This window comes from Panthera leo, chromosome A2, assembly GCF_018350215.1.
Source record: "Panthera leo isolate Ple1 chromosome A2, P.leo_Ple1_pat1.1, whole genome shotgun sequence".
Taxonomy (NCBI): domain Eukaryota; kingdom Metazoa; phylum Chordata; class Mammalia; order Carnivora; family Felidae; genus Panthera; species Panthera leo.
In genome coordinates, this window is record NC_056680.1 from 105971770 (window position 1) to 105986753 (window position 14984).

General features: G+C 36.0%; 1 protein-coding gene across 6 annotated transcripts in view; it reads right to left on the reverse strand.

Moving 5' to 3' along the window:
• Positions 1–1382: 1382 nt before the first annotated feature.
• The window catches only part of DGKB (diacylglycerol kinase beta), a 715307-nt gene continuing 701705 nt past the window's right edge, over positions 1383–14984 (reverse strand). For all 6 annotated transcript variants that reach the window (XM_042919264.1, XM_042919230.1, XM_042919249.1 and 3 more), the window contains one exon: positions 1383–1840. In XM_042919264.1, the coding sequence (XP_042775198.1) occupies positions 1733–1840 (108 nt within the window). In that variant the 3' untranslated portion in view covers positions 1383–1732. The remainder of the gene's footprint in view (positions 1841–14984) is intronic.

Here is a 14984-nt window from a genome sequence, read left to right on the forward strand (position 1 = left end):
CTAAAATAATACGCTTTATACATAATCTTCCATTATAGTACATTGCTTGAGAGTAGCTATTTGATATAACGGCATTCAGTTGAGTTTTCAAACTGAAGAACAAAAATTATAGCAATTTCACTTGAAATCCATAAATCCATGCACAGGATTGTGTTCAACAGAAGCACTAAATGCTATTTGTTATTCAAAGATGAATGAATCAATAGAAAAACAGAACTGATAAATCATTAGTACTTTAATGCTGAGTGGAGAGAAAAACTAATAAATCATGCATTTCAAGCACTTGTTTTCCTCATGGCATGTTTAAAAACAGAAAACATGCAATGATGGGATGCAGGTCAATATGACTGAAAAATACCCAAACTGCTCAGAAAAGCATTTCATTTTATATCATAGATTTAATGAAACACCAAGGAAAGTACTATGCCGTGATTTCTTTAAATGGACACTCCAACCATCCCATGAACACCGTAAACAACGATCTGGGTCATTATTTCCAAATAAACATTTGAAATGTCACAGAGATGGGAGTGGTGTAGGCTGATGGAAGAGGGCTAACTGCATGCACGATTTGCTTCAATGAGCTTAATAGCATTGCAGGTATCAATTTATTCCAGAGCAAAACTGATACAATCATTTACTATCTCAAGTGTACTTAACTGACCCATTAAAAATTACACATACCTATATTTATAAATGACCAAAAAAGCAAGAAATCAGCATTTGAGCTTTGATTGTGTTGTTTGGCCTATTGTCTATGTAAGGTGAGAATTTTAATTATAATTAATGGGTAATGCACTCTCTTCGAGTTTAAGTCATCAGAAAATTAATCATAAGAACCATAAATTTACTCCACAAAGCTAATTAATTATACATTAACCCATTTCTCTCAAGCATCTTTTTCTGACTCTTTGGTGGGAAATAGTATATTAGGCACATAGTTTAAAACATCTATTTGGTTATTGGTGTGGTTATGAATTTTCTTCTAGATCCACATGCAAAAAGGAGTAAGGCTTGTCATATTATCACACTTCACTGCCAACTAACTTATTTCTGTTTTCACTTATTTCTGGAATTAAAAACAAAATGGAACAAAATAAAAATCACTTTCTATTTTTTTTTAGCACAAGAAAACTTTATATATCTGATATTTTAAATTCCACTCAGAAGCATTAAGATGTTGAAGAAAAACTATTTAGGTACAGCAAGGTTATCACAGACAACTATTTAATAAAATCGTCCAATTAAAAGTTTCTTTTCAAGTCATAGTTCAAAGATCATTGATGCACTGATTCTATAAGGGAAAAATATAGCAATCTACAGTGATGATCATCATAGCATTACTGATTAGTGCTTACCAATAATTTGAATCACACGCAGAATCACATTTCCCATGATATTTCCTTTTATGTTTCACATATTTGTCTCACAGGTTAGTAAATGGAATTGGGAGAGGGGTGGATGAAAGACATAAAAATCTATGGGAACACGTGCAACAAAAATATGCAGGATCACTTCATGTACACTTCTGCCTTCTTCATGCAAAGATGCCTATAAAAACGGAGACAAATTTTCTAATAGCTGAATATTACATTAGCTCGGTAACAAAAACTGTTAACCAATTCCATGATTTTGCATGAGCAAGAGAACTGAAATGGTTGAAAGGTTTCCAGCATAAGTTTCCATGGCCCAATTATGCTAATTAGATCTCTAAGAATAAAATGAAACAGGTTTATTCCTTGCTTCGGTTTCTTGTTCTTTTGACGAGAGAGCAGAACAGCCCAGTTTTTGGAGGAGGACCCATCAGCATTGGGGCTTGGTTCTTGTGTGTAATTTTTATCTAGGAAAAGAAAGAGAAAGAGAGTAATTTCCAGACAGAGTACCATTTTCAGAGAATCTCTGTTAAGGTTAATAATATTCCACGAGTTACCAGAACACCACAAGTGTAAAATGTAGTTTCAGGGTGTTTGTTATTTCAAAAATAATTTTAAGGGAGATAAAAATTTGCCTTTAAACCAAATTCCAGTGCTCGGTTTCAATGAAAACATAAAAATTAACCAAAATCACATTTTAAATATCATTACCTCCACCCTCACTTGTAGTAACACCCCCAAAACTCTTTGTTTCAGTGACATGATTATCCAGTATAATTCAATGACCATTTAAAGCAGGAAAGGATGTACCATGACAGCATTCACAAGTCCAGTTACAGCCCAACATCAAGATACACAGGGTATCAAGGCAAGCCTTATTTATCTTGCTAATCAGATTGTTTCTCTCTTTCAACACGAACTGCAAGGTTTAATTTCAAAACAATCATTAGGAATGAAAGTCAAAAGTTAACGTGCGTAAAAGGTCAGAAATGATGAACTAGCTTTCTAATTTGTTAATTAATTGGTAATAGAATGGAATCAAATATTGAAAAGCCTGCTTCAAACACTTTGAGAGACAGTTCTAAAGCTACTCGTTTTGATTTCTTTGATGTAAAACTACGAATCACCTTAAATGAGACAACCTTAAAGTAGATTATGTCTGCAATTTTCTCTAATTCAAGTCTAAATTAGAGAAGACATTTTATGAATATATGCTATGCTCAAAGCTAATTGAAAGCAATTATCAAAGTGGCATTTTGTCTGTGACTTTAAGATACATTGTAAGATAATAAATGATTCTCATTATGTAATAAAAAGGTCACATCTTGCCTTTGGGCTAGTAACGCTAAGAGTTTTTCAAAAGCAATCGGAGACATTTTCTTTAGAGAACTGTGACTAATACAAGAACCATCGCTTATTAAATATCAGTTGTCACCTGCACAGCACCCGCATCAGAGATGAGTATTTCTTTCAAAAAGAAACACCACCTCATTAAAAGCTCCAAAAATATATCTCTTAAAGTGCATCCCTGACATTTTCAAGTTAAAATGAATATCCTTCACTTGTCATTCACTAATAGCAATAAAACAAAACAAAAAAAAGTACGTCACATGGACAGGATCATTAAAATCAGCACTGGGGCTTTTGGGAAATGGAGATTCACTTCACAGTCTAGAAAGACAGAAGTATGCCAAAAACCTGGAAAAATGAACAACTTTATTTCAGTCTGTAGGAATCAGGTTATTCTGGGAAGATTCAGTGTTCTTCCCTTTACTGTAAAAATAAATTGCACCTGTAAAAGGCCAGTAGGCTAAGTCAGCCCCAAACTTTCTGGATATATGATTTTATTTTATTTTTGTTATCTTATGAACTATGGAATTGACAGCAATATGCTTGTGATCCCAGACTGCACACATCTATGTAGACTGAAAAAGATCTCTCCCAGGTTGTCTCTCTTAATAATTGTTTTAGATTATGACATTGATTTTTTAAATCCCCCTGGACCGTACCTTTATACAGTATCTAATGCAACATCATTCCTTCATTTATTCATTTTGTAAACTTTGTTTTACCCCTACTATGCTTCAGATACTATACCAGGAACTTTTAATGAACAATGCACAATCTCTACTCCAAGAAATTCTAGTCAAGTAGGAAAAAGAAATTTAACAAGCAGGATATTGGCCACTCTGATTTTTAAAATTATCTAAAACCCATTGTTTTGGTTGTTTGATCATTCCTATGGTCTAAGTACACATTTCTTTCTTTAATCTAACATTATTTCCATAAAAAATAAATCTATATATTAATTGTCTATTGTTTATGGAAATGAAAAACAACTGGCTATGTTTTCCTTTGAGGGGAGATAACGTGAATTAAACTAGCATTCATAAAATGTCTATTATGTATCTAAGCTCTATACATAGGTTATATCATTGGATAATTAAATGTCTTTGTATATTTGAACAGAAGCAAAAAGTACTCTATTAAGGATGAGAATGATTCCAGTCCAGGTGAGTTCTGTGTGTAGTCACAGAAAGTCTAACTGTAGTCTCCAGAAAGCTGTAGAGACTTAAGAGTTAGTTTAAGTTCAGATTGCCCATGTCAGAGAACCTGGTTAAGAGGGCCTCTGCAGGGCGCCTGGGCAGCTGGCTCAGTCAGTTCAACATCCAACTTTTGATCTCAGCTCGGGTCCTAATCTTAGATTGCAAGTTAAGGCCCTATGTTGGGCTCGATGCTGGATGTGAAGTCTACTTGAAAAAAAAAAAAAAAAGTAAATAAAATAAACGACCTCTGTGGGACTGAAAGAATGACTCACATGCCTGTTTTGTATACATTCCACACTCTTGTGTTATTATTTTTATTTTTTTGAGAACCTGATACCTAGTAGGAAAACAACAATAAGGAGCAGATCTTATCTCTAAAGACATTAGAATATATTAAGTTTCAGCAATCTGAAGACATGAGCCATATATTTGGCAATCTTTGACTGCTTCCATCTTTCAACAACCAGGCAGTTACTTCTTAGCTGTTTCTTAACATGTCAAATATTTATCAAGCACCAGCTATAAGCAAGGCAATCTGCAACTTGATTTTGATTCGTTTGGAAGAGAATCTGAAATTTAAAATTGTGGGCACTCATAAGCAGTGGTGATGGGGCTTCTAGAAGCTGGGATGGCTGCATGAAGGTAGAAGAACACTGCTTTAAAAATGCAAGATAGGGGCGCCTGGGTGGCTTGGTTGGTTAAGTGTCCAACTTTGGCTCAGGTCATGATCTCACGGTCTGTGAGTTCGAGCCCCGGTCGGGCTCTGAGCTGACAGCTCAGAGCCTGGAGCCTGTTTCAGATTCTGTGTCTCCCTCTTTCTCTGCTCCTCCCCTGTTCATGCTCTGTCTCTCTCTGTCTCAAAAATAAATAAACGTTGAAAAAAATTTTTAAAAATGCAAGATAAATATTGTCACTAATAGAAGAGCACCCTCCTATATAAACTCTTCACTTCTACATATTACCTATTCCTTTGCAAAGCAACGGTGCCACAAGAGAGGACCTTCTACTGTTCTACTGTTCTGTGACTCTTTCTACTTCTATCTTCCTATAACGTATTAAGATTGGGGACATCTAAAAAGATAAACATGAGAAAATTTGATTGCAGTTTCAGTTTTAGAAATATTCAACACAAAATAAAGATGCACACATTGAAACCAGATCTAGGATTACAAGGCAGTTTTGTTTCTACTGTATTATCAGTGTTGCATAGTGTGAGAGTTTCACTTCATAATTACAATATTGAGTGATAACAAGATTAAGAAATAGTAAGATTTGGCTCTTACTGTGTGCTGAGCATTATGCTAATAGTTTTACACAAGTTATTCAGATGCTACCTGTTTCTTTTTTTTTTTTTTTTTTTTTTAATTTTTTTTCAATGTTTTTTATTTATTTTTGGGACAGAGAGAGACAGAGCATGAAAGGGGGAGGGGCAGAGAGAGAGGGAGACACAGAATCGGAAACAGGCTCCAGGCTCTGAGTCATCAGCCCAGAGCCCGACGCGGGGCTCGAACTCACGGACCGCGAGATCGTGACCTGGCTGAAGTCGGAGGCTTAACCGACTGCGCCACCCAGGCGCCCCAGATGCTACCTGTTTCATCCATCTCTTTGAGTTGCCCTAAACAAAAGTCTATTCCCATAAAAAGTATTATTGTTGAAGAGTATAGAAGTGAAGTATCATTTCATTAAAATGATAGAATAGAATAGCGGGCTTATATATCATAGTAGTAAATGGTGTCTATGCCTACTAGACATTTATGTTCTCCATAAAGGACCTTCTGTAGCCCAACTAAAATTGAGGGAACAGAGCAAAGTTTTCCTGACTCATTCTCCAGGCAAGTTTAGAGTGACTCACTGGTATTTTCTTTTCTAGTTCACTGTTTTCTATCACTGACTATTCTTGATACCCTTTATTATAAAGAGTAATGTTTCTTTTCCTCAGGTTATATGAACACTTTGTTCAACACTGAGTCCCTGGAGGCCCTGGCGACTCACCTAAGTGCTCATCAAGCTTTCTCACAAAAAAGCATCCAGGTTGGCAGTGTAGGAAGATCCTGAACTTACCTTCTCCCATAGAGATACTAGATTTGCTACCACATGAGGACCATTTCCCTCTGAAATATATCTGAGAATGAGATAAACTGCTCTCCACAATAGAGGATAAAAGAACCACATTGAGACTGGTAGGAAAAGCCCCACCCCTGGCACAGCAACACACAGAAGGGAGGGGTGTCACCAGACAAGCGTTTCTCCTGGAGAAGCGGGAGGCAGGGATTGGTTCCCCACATTGGGTACTCTAGCTCCTGGGATCTGAACCAAAGAGATGAATCCCAGAATGTATGGCTTGGAAAACCAACGGGGTTGACGTTTATAGTTCCCAAAGTTAAAGAAAACTGAGATTCCCCTCTTAAAGGGCTGGCACGCTGTCTTCCTTGCCTTGGGACCCAGCAAAACAACAGCACTAAAAAGCACCTACACTATATGTGAGGAAGATTCATTTGCTGATCTAGGGGCATTGGCTGGAGGGGCAGGGGATAGCTGAAATGCTCTCTGGAGACAGAGGCACTGGAAAATAGATGTCACTGTTGCACTTTCCCCATAGCCTACTAGCACAGGTGGATGACCTTGGATATGGCACCCTCTTGCTGCCTTGCTGAGATGGACAGGGGCAAGTGGTTGCGGTAGTTGCTGACACGGGAGGGCATTGGTGGTTACAGTGCTCCCCTTCTCTCTGACTAGGGCAGGCAAGCACAAATGGTCATGGAGTCCTCATGCTCACTAGCTAAAGTCTGGGAGAAGGGGGGACTGCAACACTTCCCAGCGCTCGGGCTGGGGCTGGTGAGTATGAGTGATCCCAGCATTCTCCCATTCCAGTACATGCACAGACTTGGCACTCTCCAGCTGCCTTGCCGAAAACAGTGGGCACACACAATCCACACATTTGGACACCCCTTGCACACTTGGCCCTGGTGGCCAGGAGGCCTAGCATTCCAGAGCTCCACAGCACTGTGACAATTGGAAAGACAGTTCTTGGCAGTCCACCACCCCCAGGGCACTGCACAGACAGCAGACTGAAACACAACCCTAGTCTTCCTGTGACAAACGCCTATATCTAGAGGCTAAGAAGTACTCCCAGGAAATGTAAGTGGGAAGACACCATCCTTGAGCACCACCGTGGCCTTGCTACAGTTCCACAAAACTTCCCAGAAAGGAGCTTGTAATCTGAAAACCCCAGTTATGCAACTGTCACCCAGGGGACACCTCCAGATCTCCTGGTCTACAGACCAGCAAGGATTACATATGGGGCCCCACTGACTTTAAACATTTGCATCCTTTAAAAGCTGTTTCCTGAAAGTAGATGCTAAATGAGATTCCTCCTCTTGGACTGCTGACAGGTCTTGGCACACACTCAACAATTGAGACATACCAAGAATAAATTTTGTGGTTTAGAAAATCACAAAGGTTCAAGAGACAACCAAAATCTAGGGCAAGGTTAAATAAGAAGGATCATCACCTACACAAGGCCACTCCTTCAAGATGGGGAGAGGTAGTTGTTTTCACTTAAAATATAGAAACAAACACAGAGTCGAACAAAATGAGAAAACAGAGAAATATGTTTAAGATGAAAGAACAAGACAAAACCCCAGGAAAAAAAAATACCTTAATATTGCAAAGATAAGTAATTTACTTGATAAAGAATTCAATGGTGATCACAAAGATTCCGATGGAACTTGAAAGAAGAAAGGATGACCATACAAAAACTTCAACAAACAGACAAATAAAATTGCATGGAAAAAAATAACAAACGGAAGTTACAGAGTTGAAGAATACAGTAACTGAACTGAAAAATACGTTAAGGGGTTCAACAGCAACTGAGTGAAGCAGAAGAAAGTTAGCAAGTAAGAAGATAAAGCAATGGAACTCAACTTGGAACAACAGAAAGAAAAAAGAATTTTAAAAGTGAAGGTAGCTTAAGGGACCTATGGAACCGCATCAAGTGATAATATTTGCATTTATAGCAATCCCAGGAGAAAGGGACAGAAAAGTTATTTAAAAAATAATGCCTGAAAACTTCCCTAAGTTAGAGAAGGAAAAAGACATTAGGTCAAAGAAGAACAGAAAGTTCCAAATAAGATGTATCCCCAAAGAGCCAAGCTAAGACAAATTATAATTAAAATCTCAAAAGTTAAAGAGACAACCTTAAAAACAGCAAGGAAAGAAAAAAACAAAAACAAAAATCAACCTTGTTATACACAAAGGAAATCCCATAAAACCATCAAGAGATTTCTTAGCAGAAACTTTGCAAGCCAGAAGGAGGTGACATGACATATACAAAATGCTAAAAGGAGAAACCTTCCAACCAAGAATACTGTACTCAGCAAAGTTATCATTCATATTTTCAGGAGAGATAGAGTTTTCCAGAAAAGACAAAGCTAAAAGAGTTTATCACTATTAAACTGCCCTTACAAGAAATATTAGAGGGGCTTATTTAAGCTGAAAGAAAAGGATATTAGTTAATAACAGGAAAACAACAAAAGTAAAATTCTCACTGTAAAAAGTAAATATAAAGGTAGTAGATGATTCAGTTATAAAGCTACTAAGATTAAAAGACAAAAGCAGTAAAATTAACTAAAACTATAGTAGTTATATAAAATAAAAAGATGCAAGAAGTGACATAAAAACATAAAATGTGGGGGGCAGGGTACAAATATAGAGTTTTTGAATGTGTTCGAATTTAAGTTGCTATCAACTTAAAAATAAACTGTTACATACATAGTATGGTATATATGTGAATCTCATGGTAACCATGAAACAAAGACTTACAGTAAACATAAAAGTAAATGAGAAAGGAATCTAAACATAACACCAAAGTCATCAAACCACAAGGAAAGAGAAAAAGAAAAGAGAGAAACAGAGAGTACCTACAAAAACAGCCAGAAATAATGAAGAAAATGGCAATACATACATACCAATCAATAATGACTCTAAATGTAAATTGACTAAATTCACCAATAAAAAGATACAGAGTGACTGGAGAGATTAAAAAACAAAACAAAACAAAATAAAAAACAAGACACACTTAAGTACTGCCTACAATAGACTCAATTCAGAAGTAAGGACACACACACTGTAAGTGAAGAAATGGAAAAATATCTTCCATAAAAACTGAAAAGAAAACCAGTGTAGCTCTACTCATATGAAACAAAACATACTTTAAAACAAAGACTGTAACAGACTGCATAAAGATATAAGGGTCAATCCAGAAAGGAGATACATAACATTTATAAATGTATATGCACACAAAATAGAAACACCTAAATATATAAAGCAAATATTAACAAACCTAAAGGGAGAAATTAATAGCAATACAATAATAGTAGGGGATTTTAATACCCTCACTCACATCAGTGAATAGATCATCCAGACAGAAAATGAATAAGGAGACTTTGGTCATAAAGGACACATTAGACCAGAATGGACTTAGTAGACATACAGAACGTTCCATCGAAAGGCCACAGAATACACATTCTTCTCAAGTGCACATAGAATATCCTCCAGCAAAAGTCACGTTAGGCCACAAACAAGTCTCAATAAATTCAAAAAGAGTGAAATCATGTCAAGTATCTTTTCAGATCACAATGGTATAGAACTAGGTATTGATTACAAGAAGAAAGCTGGAAAACACTACTTACACATGGAGATAAAACATGTTACTGACAAATATTGGGTCACAGAAGAAATCAAAGGAGAAATAAAAAAAAATACCTAAAGACAAATAAAAACAGAAATATGATATAACTAAATCTATGGGATGCAGCAAAAATGGTTCTAAGAGGGAAGTTCATAGCAATGCAGGCCTACATCAAAACATAAGAAAAATCTAAAATAAATGATATAATTTTACCCCTAAATGAATTAGAAAAAAGAAGAAAAAATGATGCCTAAAGTTACTAGAAGGAAGGAAATAATAAAGATCAAACTGCAAATAAATGAAATAGGGACTAAAAAGGAAATAGAAAAATATAAATGAAATTAAGAGCTGCTTCTTTGGAAAGATAAACAAAATTCACCAACATTTAGCTAGACTCACCAAGAAAAAAATACAGAGGACTCAAACAAAATCAGAAATAAAAGAGGAGGGGCGCCTGGGTGGCTCAGTCAGTGAAGCGTCCGACTTCGGCTCAGGTCATGATCTCGTGGTTTGTGAGTTCGAGCCCTGTGTTGGGCTCTGTGCTGACAGCTCAGAGTCTGGAGCCTGCTTCGGATTCTGGGTCTCCTTCTCTCTCTGCCCCTCCCCCACCTGTGCTCTGTCTCTCTCTATCAAAAATAAATAAATGTAAAAAAAAAATTGAAAAAATAAAACAGGAAAATTTATAACTGTTACCACAGAAATACAAAGTATCATGAGACTACTTGGAACAATTATACACCAACATATTGGACAACCTAGAAGAAATAGATAAATTCCTAAAAACTTATAATCTTCCAAACTGAATCATGAAGAAATAGAAAATCTGAATAGTCCAGGTGGCTTCACTGGTGAATTCTACCAAATATTTAAAGAAGATTTAATACCTATGTTTCTTAAACTCTTCCAAAAGCTGAATAGAAGGAATGCTTCCAAATTTATTTTAAGAAGCTAAAATTAACTACCCTGATACCAAAACCAAAGAGAGACACCACACACACAAATTACTGATGAATACAGATGCACAAAATCCTTAATCAAATATTAGCAAACTAAATTCAATACTATATTGAAAAAGTCATACACTGTGATCAACTGGGATTTAGGGATGCAAGGATGGCTCAATATCTGCAAATGAATCAATATGATGCACTACATGAACAAAATGATTAACATGTAATTATTCCAATAGATACAGAAAGGCACCTGACAAAATTCAAAATTCAAGCTGAACCACAGCTTACATCAGACTCAATAGTAAAAAGCTGAAAACTTTCCTCTAAGATCCAGAATAAGACAAGGATGCCCATTATCCCTGCTTTCATTCAACAAAGTATTAGAAGTCCTAGATGGTGCAATTAGGCAAGAAAAAGAAATAAAAGGCATCCAAGTTGGCAAGGAAGAGAAGTGAAAGTGTCGCTATTTGCAGATAACATGATACTACAGATAGAAAACCTTAAAGTTTTCAACAACAACAACAACAAAAAAACCTGTTACAATTGAAGAAATGAATTCAGTAGAGGTACAGGATACAAAATTAATATACAAAATTTTGCAGTATTTCTAAACACTAATGATGAACTATCAAAAAAAAAAAAGAAAATGATCTCATTTACAATAGTATCAAAAAGAATAAAATATCTAGGAACAAATTTAACCAATTAGGTGAAAGACTTGAACAGTAAAAACTAGAAGACACTAATGAAAGATATTGAAGAAAACACAATAAATGAAAAGATATTGCATGCTTATGAACTGGAAGAATTAATATTGTTAAAAATGTCCATATTACCTAAAGCAATCTACAGATTCACTGTGATTCCTATCAATATTCCATAGCATTTTTCACAGAAGCAGACAAAAAAACAATTGTAAAATTTGTATGGAACTACAAAAGATCACAAATAGTCAAAACAATCTTAAGAGATAAGAACAAACCACAGGTATGACGTTCCCTGATTTCAAATATTTACAAAGCGAAGGTACACCAAATGTTATGGTATTGGTAGAAAAACTGACACACAGGGTCAATGGAACAGAAAAGAGAGCCCAGAAATAAATTCATACCTATATGACCATGAATTTACAACAAAGGAGGCAAGAATACACAATGGGGAAGGGACAGTTTGTTCAATAAATGCTGTTGGGAAAACTGGACAGCCACATGCAAAATAATAAAACTGGACCACCATCTTATACCATATACAAAAACAAACTCAAAATGGATTAAGGACTTGAATGTAAAATCTGACCATGAAATGCCTAAGAAGAAAACATAGGCAGTAAACTCCTTGACATTAGTTTTAGCAATGCCTTTTTGGATCTGACTCCAAAAGCAAGGGAAAGAAAAGCAAACAAAACAAAACAACCCCCCCCCCAAAAAAAAAACACCAAAATAAGCCAAATAAACCAAATAAACACATGTATGGCATCAAACTAAAAAGCTTCTGCAAGCAAAGGAAACTATTAGGAAACAAAACAAAAATGCAACCCACTGAATGGGAGAAGACATTTGCAAATCATATATCTGACAAGGAGCTAATATCCAAAATATATAAAGCACTTATAAAACTCAGTAATAGCAAGCAAACCAACAGTCTGATTAAAAAATGAGCAGAGGATGGGACACCTGGGTGGCACAGGTTAAGGGTCTGAATTTGGCTCAGGTCAGGATCTCAGTATGTGGGTTTGAGCTCTGCATCAGGCTCTGTGCTGACAGCTCAGAGTGTGGAGCCCGCTTCAGATTCTCTGTCTCCCTTTCCCTCTGTCCCTCCCCCGTTCTCACTCCGCCTCTCTCTCTCTCTCTCAAAAATAAATAATAAACGCTTTAAAAAAATGAGCAGAGGATGTGAGTAGACATTTTTCCAAAGACATACAGATGGTCAACAGGCTGATGAAACGATGCTCAATAATTATCAAGTAAATAGGAATCAAAACCACAATGAGAAAACACCTTACACCTGTCAGAATGACTATTATTAAAAGACAAAAAATAACAAATGTTGGTGAGGATGTGGAGAAAAGGAACCCTCATGTATTGTTGGTGATAGGAAAATCGATGCAGTCACTCTGAAAAACAGGATGGAGTTTCCTCAAAAAATTAAAACTACAACTACCACATGATCCAGCAATTCCATTACTGGATATCTATCTGAGAAAAATAAAAACACTAAACTGAAAAGACATATGCGGCCCTATGTTCATTTTTAATAGCCAAGATAGGGGAACAACTTAAGTGTCCATTGACAAATGGATGGATAAAAAATATTTGTACATATAAAAAATATATATACATACATATATATTATTATACACACACACAATGGGACACTGCTCAGGTTAAAGAAAAAATGAAATCTTGCCTTTTGTGACAAAATGGATGTACCTTGAGGGTGTTATGCTAAGTGAAATAAGTTAGAGAAAGACAAAGACCACATGATTTCACCTATATGTAGAATATAAAAAAACAAAACAAACAAAACAAAAAAAAATCCAGGACTCATATATACAGAGAATAGATTGGTGGTTGTCAGACTGGAGAGTGCTTGGGTGGGGATTAAGAAGTACAAGACCTTCAGTTATAAAATAAATAATTCATAGAAATGTAATGTGCAGCATGGGGAACACAGTCAACAACACTGTATTAACTTTGTAAGGAGACAGACATAACTAGATATCATGGTGACCATTTTCCAGTATATACCAATGTCAAATCATTATGTTGTACACCTGAAACTAATATAATATATCTCAATTATACCTCAACACATAAAAAACAAAAACAGAGGTGAATTTATTCTCTCTTCAAGGAGTTCTCAGATCTGCTGAAATAAATGCATAACTTTTTCCATAATTTTTATATTATCTAATTTTATCCTCCAGCAATTCTTGGACATCTGTGTCAATATCCTTAGTTTTCAATATATGACAAAAGTTTGGGTTCTTTAAGTGGTGTTACACAGCTCATGCTGGTGAGTCCAAGAACTGGGTTTGGGAGATGACTCTCCAGCCTCCGAAGTATTCCTCCTTAATTCCTGCATCTGTGCCTTTGTGCCAGCTATTGGCCTGGAGAAACTTCCCTCTTCTTCCTGCTAATGAAACTTAGATTCCTGTCCTGCCCATCTCAAATCATGTATTATTGTGAAATTTCAAAGCACAGGGATAAAAATATTCCAAATGCCCTTTCAGAGGAAAAACAGGTGACTTACCAAAAAATACAAGTCAGCATGGCATCAGGTTTTTCAAAAACATTAGTGTTAGAAGAAAATGGAGCTACACCTCAAACCCAAGAGAAAAAGTTAATTTTACTATAGAATTCTATACTTAATATATTGATTAAATATAAGGGTACAACGGAAACATTTTCAGTCATGAAATGATTGAGTTTACCTTTTATATGCCCTTTAAAACATAGGGTTTCTGTATGAGGGTATTCTGTAGCAAAACAAATGCATGGCCTAAGAAAGAGGTTCAAAACACAGAGGATCACATTGCCAGCACCAGATGCTGGCAAGGATGTATATCAACAGGAACTCTCATACATTACAGGTGGGAAGTCAAAATGGTACAGCCACTTTGGAAGACAGTTTGGTAGTTTCCTGTAAAACTAAACATACTCTTATCATAGAGCCCAGAGTTCACACTCCTTGATATCAATCAAATGATTTGAAAACATGTCTGCACAAAAACTTGCACATGGATGTTTATAGCAGCTTTATACATAATTGCCAAAACTTGGAAGCAACCAATATGTCCTTCAGTAGGTGAATGGATACATCAATTATAGTAGTTCCAGACAATGGAACAGTATCCAATGCTAAGAAAGAAATGAGCTGTCAAGACATGAAAAGACATAGAGGAACCTCAAATATATATTACTAAGTGAAAGAAGCCAATCTGGAAAGACTACATACTGTATGATTCCAACCTATTACATTCTGGAAAAGGCAAAACTACAGAGAAGTAGAAAAAAATAAGTGGTTACCAGGCATTATGGGGAAGAGGGATGAAAAGATGGAATACACAGAACTTTTAGGCAGTGAAAATATTCTGTATGATATAATATTGATAGACACTTGTTATTGCCCATGTGTCCAAACCCATAAACTGTGCAACAGTAAGAGGGAACCCTAATATAAACTATGGACTCTGGGTGATTTACCTGTCAGTATAGGTTCAGTGATTGTAACAATTGTAACATTTTGGTGAAGGAGGTTATGCACATGTGTAGGCAGGGGGTGAACTTAAAAGTCCTCTAAAAAATTAAGTCTATTAAAAACAACAACAACAACAACAACAAAAACAAACAAACAAAAAAAACCCAGGAGATTCAACTGAGACATAGTATGACAGATTTGCAAACAAACAAACAACCTAGAA